Source organism: Euprymna scolopes, chromosome 1 (assembly GCF_053919585.1).
Source record: "Euprymna scolopes isolate OS-2025 chromosome 1, ASM5391958v1, whole genome shotgun sequence".
Lineage (NCBI taxonomy): Eukaryota > Metazoa > Mollusca > Cephalopoda > Sepiida > Sepiolidae > Euprymna > Euprymna scolopes.
In genome coordinates, this window is record NC_136482.1 from 12,801,174 (window position 1) to 12,816,117 (window position 14,944).

Consider the following 14,944-nt stretch of genomic DNA (forward strand, 5'->3'; position numbering starts at 1 on the left):
AACTATTGGAGTAAAAGGCTTTCTTGCACCTAGGGATCTCTACTGTAAAGGGATGAGACTTAGTAGCTTGTCGGGTTTGTCGGGGGTAGTTACCTCGGGGAGGTACAAGTGTTTGCAGTTCGTCAGAGCATTCACCATTAAAGTATTTGTAGAACAGGCAGAGGAATGCAACATCTCGTCGATGGGACAAAGGCTGAAGCCTAGATGACAGTTCAGGACCTATCAGGTTGGCGACTCACTTTTGAACCCTGTCCAGGAGCGAGAGACAAGCAGCAGATGCACCAGCCCAGATGTGACAACAGCACTCCATACATGGGCGAATGGTTGCCTTATAGAGGTATAGGATACAAAATAGGTTGGAGGCAAAATCGATTTTATAGATTTGATTTTGCTCGGATCCAGCTGTATACCTGTCTCACTAACTTTCACACCCAGGTGCTGAATTTCTTTTTTAAAGACTTCACGCTTAATAGCTTTCAACCTGAAATTATGTTTTCACAAGCTACTCAAGATGTTATCTGTGTGCTGTTAAGTGGTCTTCATTGGAGAATATTAATACAGGTAGCGCAAAAAAAAAAAACATACAGCTGGCACATTAAGCACACAGTATAGAAGAGATATAGGAGATTTATTCATATAGATATAAAAATGATTAATGAAAATTTTACACATGAAAAATCACATCTTTTAGACAATTGGCAATTTTCTATCCTTTCAAAGAAATTGTTCATGACTCCCTGAAGAATCTGCAGGTTTTTGGTTTAATTCTTCAATTTGGTTTCTGATGTTCTCTTTCAATTCTTGAATATTTTGAGGCTTGTTCACATACATCTTCTCTTGAGGATATCACCATAAGAAGAAGTCATTAATAGGGCTGTGACAACAGCATATTCTTTTCATTGTTTTGACTCTTGAGTATATATCTGTTAATATCTTATATGTTTTTATATAGACTGATGTGGTTCTCAGTCGATTAAGTGTGTCTAACTGTGTTAGATATATACCCGAGAGCCAAAAGAATGAAAAGAATATTCTGTTGTCACAGACCTAGTCATTAATAACTGATAATGCACATAATTCTTTGTAATTTTATTTAGTGCTCTAAAATACACACAGAATATCCTGCTACTATCTTTCTTTTCTATTAAAAACTCCACTACGGTTTTTGGATCTCTCAATTACCCCAACTCACATTACTTTGTCAACTGCCGAATGTACCATTTTTCTCTGCTTGAACGATGTTTGTTATGGGCATCTTCATATGAGTTCATGCACTCCTGCATCAACATGCATCTCTACCATATCGGTTCTATCCAAGTTTTTACCTTCACTGACGAACAAATCTTAATTTCACCTCAACAGCCTATTGAGTTCTAATTTGAATTCATCAGATACTTTTATCACTTTCAAGGTTTTCAAGATCTTGTTCTTTTTGTTTATCTGGCATGGTCATTTTAGAATTGCTACTAGCCCTACTACATCTAGCCAATTGTTTCTGTTCTACTCTGTCTTATGTTAGTTAACTCGACTATACACTGTCACGTATGCCTCCCTGTTTGGGGATACGAAGGGCACACGCGCGACAAGGGTAAAAAAAAAAGGGGGGGATATAAAAAAACAAAAGGAGGGAGGGATTCTTTTAAAAAGGTTTTCTTTTATAAATTACTTTTTTATACAGACAAGTTTTCTGTGCAGAGGTACGACTCATGTAAGCTCCCATTGTGGTACAGACGTCCTTTTTATATAGAAAGGCTGAAACATGGATTAATTTTTATGAGACAAACAGGATGCAAAATAAAATAGTCGAACACAACGAATGCAAGAAATAACGAAGTCAAGACAATTCAAACAATTTAAAATAAATTTATTAACAGATGGGAAAGAAAAAATTTAAAGAAAAGGGAACATTCAAGAATACAGGGTATGGGATATTTATAACTATTATGTACTGAAAATGAAAGAAAGAATAGCTTGACTGGAAGTTATATGATGAAACAAATCATTGGGTTTCAGTCTGAGAGGGGGTCTTTTATAGAGAGACGAGGATAGGTCAAACATTAACTCACAGTTTGTTTCTTTTTTCATATCTTGTTCACTGAGCATATCTGTTGTTATGCGAATGTTTCTTTGCTGAGGAAGCGTCATCCATTTCGATTTCCAAGATATCTTTTCTGCGGTGTAAATTGGGACATGTCGATAGTTTTTCGCATTAGGGAAACATGTAGCTAAACGTTACATGGGCGAACTTTCTTCCTCCATCTTTCCCACGCATGGGACAATGTCATGCTTGCTGGTCAAGCGGTGAAAAATGAGGCCGAGTTCTGCTAAAAGTGGAGAAGTAGAGGTTTTCGCTCCTTCTGTTTTTTTTTCTGTCTCGCATTTCAATTTAAAAATAGATTTGATGAAATATCTTTTTTTACTTGACTGATGAAATACTTTTTTCAACAGGCTTCCAATAGCTGAATCCTTGGCTAAAATAGATATGATGGCATGACCTTGTTCTTGACCTCGTTCTTTCAGACTGACTTAGTAGCAGGATTAAGAAATTGAATCAGTGTACCTTTGCTCAGTTTAAACAAATATTACTGTTTTTTCTTTCCCATCTGCTATTCACAACTAAGGAAAAAAATATGTAATGTTGGGATAACCATCCATGACAACGCGCATTGAGATTTGCAACAATCCCGTAATAATCTTCCAACAATCTTTTCAATTCTTTCCATGCTAATCATACCATATTGGACGTAAGCTGGTGAACAAGGTGCCGGGAAAACTCGTCTCCGGAAAACTCGTCTCCGGAAAACTCGTCTCGGGAAAACTCGTCCCCTTTCGCTAGGTAGGAAAACTGGTCCCTTATTGAATAAATATCGATTGAAAACACATTTTATGATCGTTCTTGAAGGAGATATTGTTTTTTAAAATAAACTATAGCCCCCCCCATAATATTTTTTTAAAAATATTTTTACTTGTTTAATGTTTTTTTGTATTTTTAATAAAAGCGTTTATTATGTTCATAAACGAGACCGCATATTTTTTTTTATATTAATATAAAAAGAATTTACTTATATACTGTTGTTTATAAAAGGGTAAAATCGATTTTTCTACCTCGCCGACTATGTTGTTTATTTAATTTATTTGGAATCGTTTATTTGGTAAAGAAAAAAAAACAAAAACATGTCGAGTGTTACGGGAGAACGAGAAATAATGCCCGGTATATCACATCTTAGGGGGTCTTGATAATCGCTAAAAAATAGAAAATTAAAGAAATTACTGAGGGAGATTTGGTTTTAAAAAGAAAATAATAAATTTTAATATTTTTTAAAATATAATTTAGAGATAGAGGGGGGGATAAAACCTATATCTCCCTTCGTAAAGCAACCAACAAAAAATGATAAACGATAGCGGAGTTTTCAATAAAATTGATTAATAAATTTGTTTAGTGATTACTTTCTCTCTTAATGATTGATTTTAGAATTTTGAAGTAAAAATTAAAAAAAATTAAAAATAAGTTAACGAGAGATTGTTAGCACATGGCATCTCTCGCGCCAAAAAAATATTTCGCTTTTAATTTATTAGTTAATTTTTGCAAAATTTGACAGGACGACAATAAATGTTGATAATTGATAAAATCATAATTTTAAATAACGCCTGAGTGCATTTGGCATGACAGAAAACAAAAACATAACAACAAAAAAACTATCATAATTAAAAAACAAAACCAAAAGCGTAACGAAGAATCGAATAGCTCCCTGTTTTTTAATTTTTGGGTTTTTTTTTTTTTATTGTTTTTATGACTCCAAAAAACATCGTTAAAATAAGAACAAAAAAAAATTTGTAATTAACTTTGTATGAACATAATAAACGCTTTAAAATAAGTTAAACCACTAAGAACTTAGCCAGTTAGGTAGAAAACGGACACTTAGAAAATCGATTTTATTTAAAAAAAAAAAACAAAAAAACATTAAACAAGTAAAAATATTTTTACAAAAATATTATGGGGGGGGGCTATAGTTTATTTTAAAAAACAATATCTCCTTCAAGAACGATCATAAAATGTGTTTTCAATCGATAGTTATTCAATAAGGGACCAGTTTTCCTACCTAGCGAAAGGGGACGAGTTTTCCCGAGACGAGTTTTCCCGGGACGAGTTTTCCTAAATTCGGTGAACAAAAGTAACCATAAAGAAAGTATATCCACTTTGTCTGTGCGTCACACAGATGATACGTTTGATGGAACTGTTACGGTTATGCTAAACGTCACACATACTCATACATTGGGTGTATTTGCTGATGACTCCATGCTCTATAGCAAACATAAGAGGAAAACGAATGCACACATATTATAGGCAATGGCTGAAACCTTAGAGAATGACCTTCAGTGTGGTGTAGAATGTTAGACACTTTATCAGATCTCCATTACTAACGATTACTACGATATTGTCCCATTGATTACTGTACACGCAATAACCCTTATCCCCGAGTGGCCTTCGGACCTTGATAAGTGGTGACTTTCATGTAAGAAAAAAAAAAGAATGGGGATGTAAATGGATAGTAAGATTTAATGCTGCTAAGACTAAGCTTATTTCCTATAACAATTAAAAGAAACTGTCTCAACCACTGATTTCCATGACTAATAATAGTCTACTCAAGAGCTCTTCATTCAAACTCATTGGCTTAATATTCACAGGCAATATGAATTGGAATAAATACATTGAGGACATTGCCAAGGCTACTGTCAGGAAATTGGGCTTTCTAAAAAATTACTCACACCTTGCAGTATCTTGTATCTTTACAAAGCCACCATTTGCCCATGCATGGAGTATTTTTGCCTCATCTGGGCTGGTATATCTGTTGTATAGCGTATATACTTCCAGCTAACCTGACAAGTAGCAACCCCCCCCCCTTTACTGTTGATGTCCCTAGATACTGGAAAGCCTTCTACTCTAATAGATTTTTCTCTTGGACTGCTAGACTTTGGCATTCCCTCTTTGTTTCCTGCTTTCTTATCTATTTTTTTTTTTTTTTTTTTGTATTTTTATATGACCTGCAGTCTCTCTTTAAATGTATATATAATATACGTTCATATGTGTATTCTTACAAGGGTTGTATCGTCTTTTGTGAGTATATATATATATATATATATATATATATATATATATATATGACACTGATAGAATTCAGATGAAAAATCCTAATAGATAATACTTTCAAGTAGATCCTAGCCAAAAAGGAAAAGCTCTTTTTTCAGAATTTAAAATTGAACCACGAAACTTATATACGCCTCATAACTATGTATATATATATTATGTTACGTTGTGTCATCTAGTGTATATACAGACCCATGTTACGTTGTGTCATCTAGTGTATATACAGACCCATCTTGGACACAATTTTATCAGAGAGGTGAATATCAGGAATAATAAAGGTTTAAGGATCGACCCATGTTTGTTCTCATTCGTTCCTAGGCAATACTGAGTAGCCAAGAAGAAAAGTATTTTTTAGAATAGTGACATTTTCTTTTCAGCATCACCACTACAGCTCGCAATTAAGTTTTGTTTAACAGCAAAAGCAAACTCCTCAGCCTAACATTCACAGGTAACATGAATTGGAATACATTGAGGACATTGCCAAGGCTGCTGCAAAGAAGATGGGCTCTCTCTCTTTATCATGCCAGAAAATTACTCATACCAAAGCGTGTCCTATATCTTTACAAATCCACAATACACCCATGCACAGAGTATTGTAGCCACATCTGGGTTACTCTTACTCTTTGATAAGGCCCAACAAAAGAGTCTCAAATCTAATAGTTATCACACTGTTAGCCAAGTCTCAACCCGTGTCCCATCACTGCAATGTTAAATTTCTGTGCTTGTTTTATAAGTATTTTAATGGAATGAGCTCTGATGAAGTCACCGCACTTGTTCCACCTGTATCCCCTTCATATATACTTCCAGCTAACCTGACAAGTAGCAACCCCCCCCCTTTACTGTTGATGTCCCTAGATACTGGAAAGCCTTCTACTCTAATAGATTTTTCTCTTGGACTGCTAGACTTTGGCATTCCCTCCTTGTTTCCTGCTTTCTTATCTATTTTTTTTTTTTTTTTTTTGTATTTTTAGGTGGGAACATTTAATTTACCAGATGGGTTGCCATAATGACCTGATTCGTTATGTGATTGTTCATGGTGAAGTCGTTTTGGAGAAAGGAGACTGATTTTCTTATCTTGATATTTTATACACAGAAGATAAATAAAATCATAAAACAGAAATAAAAATAAATATTGTTTTACTTATAGTTTATTTTTTACTTATAATTTCAGAACAAAGGGGAGATAACTGGTATCAATGCAAGGAGTGTTGATCACATGATTGGTTCCATGAAATGTGACATGATAGTTTTTTTTTAACATTAGAATCACCACATCAAGGTTCAAGGCTACTCGAGGATAAGGATTAATGAGTGTTCAGTGGTCGTGAGACAACAACATAATGATTGGTAGTGATGAAAATTGGGTAAATTTGATTATTTAAGGGTACAGCTCAACAAGAATTTGTTTACATTGGACTTGAAAACAACCATACTGTAGTCAACTGGAAAACAGTACTGTGGTATAGAGGTCCACAGGTGGGCATTTCTAGGAAAAAAATTTTTTCATGGAATTTGTGTTTAGATTTAGGCACAAATAGAGAGTGGGGGAAATTGTTGACAGTGGTTGTAGCTAGATGAGTGCATGTTGTGAACGTTTTACGGGGTGGGGGCATAAATTGAAGCTCAGTTGAGCACTTATCATGAAAATAACATTAGAGCAAAGAAAATCTTGCAATGTATCTTCTGTGTGAAGGGGGTTGTAAGAAAGAGAACAAGATATCAACTAAAAGTCGGTTTTATATCCTGTCAAGGCAGAATGACGTGCTCTGAGCAGCTCCTCTTCACAAGTGACAATAGTATTTCATCTTAGGACATATTTGGCTCTTGTATAGGTAGAGGATTGCATTGGGAGTGAAATACCCTCTGGAGTGGTAGAACACCCGAAAACGTTCTTGCTCTTCCAATTTTGGAAATTATGCATCATTCACTATATTCTCTGTGTCATCAAATTCGTCTGACACAATTACTTTTTTTAATTACTTTAGTCCTAAGAGAAGGAGGACAGTGGCTGAAGACTTGAATGTTCCAAGTTCGAAACCAGTTCATTCAACAGAAACACTTTCATCAAATCTATATGGAAAAAAGACACAAGACCGATGGAAATGAACAGAAAGGATAGATTTATTATTAATACATGTGCTCTGCAGTAACAAAATCAAAAACAAAGATGGCCACCCGTCCTACGTCAGCAGTGTGTAGTCTCGTAAGTTCTCGTTCAAATCCTGTTGTACACATCTAAAGGGAGGTAAGCATGTCTTGATTTCACCAAAAAACATGTAAAGGTGTAAGGGAGACTAACTAGATTTAACACTACATAACCCGTGTTTAATCTCTGCAGTAAAAAAAAATGCTTCTATGCAATATATAACAAATAAATGATAAAAAGTCTATATTCAATATTTCAAGATGTTGACCATCTTACAATTTATTCCTTTAAGTATGTTGACATGGATAATTCTTAACAGCACCTGTTTCGTAGCGCAAAAGAATTCATTTAATTATATTAATCAATGAATCTATTCTGCCTTTAACTCCTCAGAAGAAATAGCAACTATCAATCAATTAAAAGAAAATAAAATTAATATGGGCATGATTACAAAATCCAAAAATTGGAAGAGAAGTTGTAATACCTTTTTATTTTTTTATTTTATTATGCCATTTTGAATTTTCAAGTGAAGTCACTAAAATTTAAATTGTATTCATTTTTATATACGCTAATCAAAACATAGTTTATTCAATAGTTTATTAATTCATTATTTATTTATTTATTTTTTTTTTTTTTTACACTGTGATCACCAATTATCAAAGCCCGGAAGCCACTCAGGGATAAGGGTTATTGCAAGTATATTACATTAGTGTAGAGATTTGATGAAGTGTTTACTTAAGGGGGCGGTTCATTAGGAATTTGTTAACATTGGACTTGAAGACATCCAAGTTGTAGTCAGGTGGGAAGCAGGCAGAGGGAACACAAGTTCCACAGGCGTGCACTTCTAAGAAAGAAGCTTTGTTCATGAAATCCACGTTTTGATTTAGGCACAGATAAAGAGTGGGGGAAATTTTTCACAGTGGATTCAGCTAGACGGGTGTTTTTCATGAAAGATTGGCAAGAGGGGACCAGAGATTGGAGTTCAGACGAGCACCTGCCATGGAAATAACGATAAAACAAGGATAGGCTCGCAACGTCTCTTCTGTGGGAGAGAGGTTGCAGGGTAGAGAAAAAGGCATCCCCCACTCAGCCACAAAGTCTATTTTGTACTCTGTCAAGGCAGGATAGGCTGTTTTTAGCACGTTTTGATTTAGGCACAGATAAAGAGTGGGGGAAATTTTTCACAGTGGATTCAGCTAGACGGGTGTTTTTCATGAAAGATTGGCAAGAGGGGACCAGAGATTGGAGTTCAGACGAGCACCTGCCATGGAAATAACGATAAAACAAGGATAGGCTCGCAACGTCTCTTCTGTGGGAGAGAGGTTGCAGGGTAGAGAAAAAGGCATCCCCCACTCAGCCACAAAGTCTATTTTGTACTCTGTCAAGGCAGGATAGGCTGTTTTTAGCAGCTCCTGCCCAGATATGGCAACAGTATTCCATCCTTGGACATACTTGACTTTTATATAGATAGAGAATTGCATCAGTAGTGAGATATCTTCTGGAGCAGTAGAAGGATCCCACCATCTTTCCAGCGACCTTGGCAACAGACTTGATGTACGTGTTCCATTTCAGATCAGGAGTAAAGGTCAAACCCAGAAGCTTATCAAAACACGGGGCCTCACCCAGACGAGAATCATCCATACCAATTGATGCCAGATGGGGATCAGAGCGTTGATGATGTAAGGATAGCAGTTTGGTTTTGGATGCATTAAAGGTAACTAGCCACATCTTCCCCCACTGAACCACGCGCTCGAGATCAGAGGAGAGAGAATCAGAGAGAACTTTGTCATTTACAGCCTTTGATGTGTTGCCGTAGATGGTCGTGTCATCAGCATAGCTGTCAACGAATGATTTAAGTATGTGTTTAGGGAGGTCATTGATGTAGATCAGGAAGAGAGTTGGGCCCAGTATTGACCCCCGAGGGACTCCAGTAATAATAATTAGTATGTAAATATTAACTTAGATAATATTAATAATTGTAATATCTATAACATATGTCTATATATTGATTCAATTTTTATACGAACCTAATTACCCGAATTTTGAATTATTGAATTTTGTTTCTGATAGTAACATTGGTTGATAAGACCTAAATTTAATCTACATATGGAATTCGTTTTAATTATTTATATTTATTATTATATTAACTATAATTATTTTATTGTCATTTAATTATTGTTAATTAATCATTTTTAGCATTAATATCGGATTTTCTTTTTTAATATTTTTGTATTGTAATTTGTATATAATACGTTAATGGGTGTACGAGCCCTTTCTAGTCTCGCACAAAAATATGCATTCACATCTGAAGCCATTTTTCTTGTCATATACATACGCGCACACAAACATACTCGCGCATGTACACACACGTAGATATATTCACGTTCACGTACATATACTCACATTCACGTGCATACACACACACACTAATGTACACACATGTACGCACACATATGCACACATGGGCAATGTCACTTCCCTTTGAAGGAAATCCACACGTGCGCAAAAGACCACTGGAAACAACTATAAAAGCAAGAGACCTGAGCTGTTTCTTCCCTTTTTCGACTCAACTCCCAGCTGAGTGGTCGATGGATCATCCGCTCCCTTTTGGGGTGCGCGTGTTCGTGTGCCTCACGTCACCTGCTATTATGTGTGGGGCAAGAGCTAACAGACAGTACGTACACCTTACACACTTTCTATCTCCATGGCCTGGATTGACTTTCTCTCTCTCTCTCTACACCAATAGACTTTCCTTCTCACCAGTTAACAGCGAGAGACGCACACCAAACTAAAAACGTGCTGTACCCTTTTCTTTCGTTTGTTTCTTTATGAAATAAATTCTAGTTCGTTTAATTCAATAAATGCGTTATTTGCTCCTTCCACAAAGCAATTCATTTTTCCTATTTTGTACGACTGGGGGATATGTATAATATATCCACCAATCCACTACATGGGCGATAATCTATTTTAAAATTGAAGTGAATTATTTCCCTTTATACAATCTTCGATTAAACTTTTTTTTTTAATTTTTAAAATTTTTTATTGTATTAATAAATTATATATATATATATATATATATATATATATATATATATATATATATATATATATATATATATATGAGTCACCACTCATCACTTTTTTAATTTAAAATTTTTTTTTATATTAATTATATATATATATATATATATATGAGTCACCACTTATCAAGGCCCGGAGGCCACTTGAGGATAAGGGTTATTGAGTGTACTGTAGACAATGGGATAATATCGTAGTAATCGTTAATAGTTGAAATTTGGTAAATTGGATTACTTAAGGGGACGGTTAATCCAGAATTCGTTTACATTGGACTTGAAGATGATCAAATTGTAGTCAGCTGGAAAGCAGGCAAACGGAAGAAAACAGGCGTGCAGTTCTAAGAAAAAAGCTTTGTTCATGGAATCTACGTTTAGGTAATAAAGAGTGTGGGAAATTATTGCTAGTGGTTTCAGCTAGACAAGTAATTTTCATGAAAGTTTGGCGAGAGGGACCATAGATTGGAGCTCAGATGAGTATTTGCCATGAGAATAACGATAACGCAGAGAAGGCTCACACATCTCTTCTGTGGGAAAGAGGTTGCAGGGAAGAGAAAAGGGCATCCCCCACTAGGCTACAAAGTCTATTTTGAACTCTATCAAGGCAGGATAAAATCTTTCTAGCAGCTCCTGCCCAGATGTGGCAACAGTACTCTATCCTTGGACGTACTTGGCTTTTATATAGGTAGAGAATTGCATCAGCAATGAGATATCTGCTGGAGCAATAAAAGGATCCTACCATTTTTCCAACGACCTTGGCAACAGATTTGATGTATGTGTTCCATTTCAGATCAGGAGTAAAGGTCAAACCCAGAAGCTTGTCAAAACATGACGCTCCCCCCCCCCCAAGACAAGAGCCATTCATTTCAATTGATGCAAGACGGGAACTAGAGCGTTGATGATGTTAAGATAGAAGCTGGTTTTAGATGCATTAAAAGTAACCAGCCACCTCTTTGCTCATTGTACCATGCACTCAAGCTTAGAGGAGAGAGAATCAGAAAGAATTTGGTCATTTACGGCCTTCAATGTGTTGCCATAGATGGTCGTGTCATCAGTATAAATGTCTATGAATGATCTTAGTATGTGATTAGGAGGATCATTAATGTAGATCAGAAAAAGAGTTGGGCCCAGGATGGACCCATGAGGGACGCCAGCATTAATACTGTGAGATTCTGATTTCTGCCCATTAACCACTATTATGAACCTATCAGAGAGAAATGATTCAATAATTGAAAAGACATTGCCAGCTATACCGTAGCTGAAGATCTTGTGAACTACACCTTTATGCTACACCCTATCAAAGGCCTTCGATATGTCAAGCAATTGCCCTAGAAAGCAAGCCTCTGTCGAGATTCGCTAATCCTATGATATAACCGTAAGCATATCAGCTATAGATCTATCAGAACAGAAACCTTATTGCATGTCACTAAGTTAATTTTTGCTGAGGTGGTTGATTACTTCTCTATTTAACAGAGATTCTAGCAATTAACACATGATGCACAGGAGACTTACTGGTCTATACTGAGAGGAAGATGACTGATAACTTGAATTCTTAAATACAAGGCATACTGATGAGGTTTTCCGGGGTGTTGGGAAGCAATTCCCCTTAAGACAACACTTAAACAGCTTTGTAAGTATGGGAGTTAGTTTTGGTCGAAGTTTTTTCAACACTATAATTAGAATGCCATCAGGGCCAGTTGCTTTACTGGGATCAAGGTTTTTGATTAGCTTGGCAACATCACATACAGATATTTGTATGTCATGTCGACGAAAATACCCCCGACAAACTCGACAAGCAGCAGAGTCCCACCCCTGTATAGTTGAGATCCCTAGATGTAAGAAAGCCTTTTACTCTAATAGCTTCTTCCCCAGAACTGTAGGACTTTGGAATTCTCTTCCGGTTTCCTGCTTCCCCAACTGTACTGATATGCAGAAGTTCAAGTGTAATGTGAACAAACATCTTGCTGCTAAACTCCCTACATAGTACACCTGCAACTTAGGTCCCTGATAGTAGCCCCTACATCAAAGTGGCAACATACCTTGTTTGGGGTGAAAATGTAATTAAAAAAAAACAAAAAAAACATAGCGTTTTCTGATACAGGAGGAAATACGAGAGTAGAATTAGCTGCAATTACCTAGATTCCAATAAAGCAACTGGCCCTGATGGCATCCCAATTATAGTGTTAAAAAAGCTTCAACCAGAACTTGCTCCCATACTTACGAAACTATTTAAGCGCTGCCTTAAGGAGAAGTGCTTTCCGACCCCCTGGAAGACCTCATCAGTTTGCCCTGTATTTAAGAATTCAGGTGATAAGTCATCTCCCTCTCAATACAGACCAATAAGTCTTCTCTGTGTTATGAGTAAGTTACTGGAATCAATATTAAATAGAGAAATAGTCAACCACCTCAGCAGAAACAACCTTCTTAGTGACACACAATATGGTTTCCGCTCTGCAAGATCTACCGCAGATGTGCTGACGGTTATATCCCACAGGATTAGTGAATCTCTTGACAAAGGCTTCCTTTCTAGGGCAATTGCTCTTGACATATCAAAGGCCTTTGACAAAGTATGGCATAAGGGTCTACTTCACAAGATTTCCAGCTACGGTATAACTGGAAATGTTTTCTCAATCATTAAATCATTTCTCTCCGATAGGCTCATAAGAGTAGTGGTAGATGGACAAAAATCGGAGGCCTGCAATATAAATGCTGGAGTCCCTCAGGGGTCAATCCTCGGCCCAACTCTCTTCCTGATCTACATCAATGACCTCCCTAAACACATACTTAAATCATTCGTTGACATCTATGCTGATGACACGACCATCTACGGCAACACATCAAAGGCTGTAAATGACGAAGTTCTCTCGGATTCTCTCTTCTCTGATCTCGAGCGCGTGGTTCAGTGGGGGAAGATGTGGCTAGTTACCTTTAATGCATCTAAAACCAAACTCCTATCCTTACATCATCAACGCTCTGATCCCCAGCTGGCATCAATTGTGATGGATGGCTCTCGTCTGGGTGAGGCCCCGTGTTTTGACAAGCTTCTGGGTTTGACCTTTACTCCTGATCTGAAATGGAACACGTACATCAAGTCTGTTGCCAAGGTCGCAGGAAAGATGGTGGGATCCTTCTACCGCTCCAGAAGATATCTCACTACTGATGCAATTCTCTATCTATATAAAAGCCAAGTACGGCCAAGGATGGAATACTGTTGCCATATCTGGGCAGGAGCTGCCAAAAACAGCCTATCATGCCTTGACAGAGTACAAAATAGACTTCGTGGCTTAGTGGGGGATGCCCTTTTCTCTACCCTGCAACCCCTCTCCCACAGAAGAGACGTTGCGAGCCTATCCTTGTTTTATCGTTATTTTCATGGCAGGTGCTCGTCTGAACTCCAATCCCTGGTCCCCCCTCGCCAAACTTTCACGAAAAACACCCGTCTAGCTGAATCCACTGTGAAAAATTTCCCCCACTCTATATCTGTGCCTAAATCAAAACGCGGATTTCATGAGCAAAGCTTCTTTCTTAGAACTGCACGCCTGTGGAACTCTGTTCCGTCTGCCTGCTTCCCTCCGGACTACAACTTGGATGTCTTCAAGTCTAATGTTAACAAATTCCTAATGAACCGCCCCCCTAATTAAACACTTCATAAAATCTCCTCACTAACGTGATGTACTTGCAATAACCCTTATCCCTGAGTGGCTTCCGGGCCTTGATAAGTGGTGATCACTGTGTAAAAAAAAAAAAAAAAAAAGGTCCATTGATGATGGCTGGGATAGAGCACATGCTTCTGTTCAGGACCCTGTTTGCTATTTGCCAAAACTGGCGGGAACCAAGCTGCTGCTCAGCAACTTTGGACTTAACAGACTGAGCATTCTTTATTACTCATTTACAGAGGTTGCTGCAGTCCTGAAAACGGCTTTAGTCTCAGTACATCTATTACATTAGAAGCAACGGAAAAAGCGATATCTGTGCGCAATGCCAGCAGCACATTCTGGAGAGAACCATGGCTGGCTGTTAGGTCTTTGCTGGAATGTTTTGGAAGGTATCAAGCGGTCTATACCTACAATTAACCATTCCGTCAGATCTGATACTATAGAAGACACATTATTTTTAAACATGGAATGCAGAGGTAGATCTGATATAAATGTACAGAAGCTATCCTAGTCAGCCATAAAGTATCGATGGAGAGGTATGTTTAAGGACTTATTACATTTCGTTTTTATCTTAATTGATACAACCAAGTGATAGGAAGATCCAATGGAGACAGAACAGAAGATGAACATAGCTTAGAGCAAGTTGTGAGAAAAAGGTCTAGGAGACTTGCATATTGATCGTCAGTGTCAAGCACACGGGTGAGTTCATGAACAATCTGAGTGACAGAACTTTCCCTCATCATTTGTCTTGTATGAGTGGGTTAACCATTCATCATTGTGAACATTGAAGTCTCCGCAGATGTGAATGTTAGCCGAAGAATAAGCAGACAGGATGCAGTCAATTTTCTAAGATAGTAACTTTGCAGTTGTGGAGGCAATACAGGGCAAATATAAATGCAGTAGTGTAAGCAAGTGCAACCTG

The 14,944-nt window shown here is 37.1% G+C and overlaps 1 protein-coding gene across 3 annotated transcripts in view; it reads left to right on the forward strand.

Moving 5' to 3' along the window:
• Positions 1–6,266, forward strand: part of LOC145279526 (putative imidazolonepropionase) — an 83,260-nt gene extending 76,994 nt beyond the window's left edge. For all 3 annotated transcript variants that reach the window (XM_080130900.1, XM_080130815.1, XM_080130738.1), the window contains exon 8: positions 6,118–6,266. In XM_080130900.1, coding sequence (XP_079987026.1) covers positions 6,118–6,211 — 94 coding nt within the window. In that variant the 3' untranslated portion in view covers positions 6,212–6,266. The remainder of the gene's footprint in view (positions 1–6,117) is intronic.
• The last annotated feature ends 8,678 nt before the right edge of the window (positions 6,267–14,944 follow it).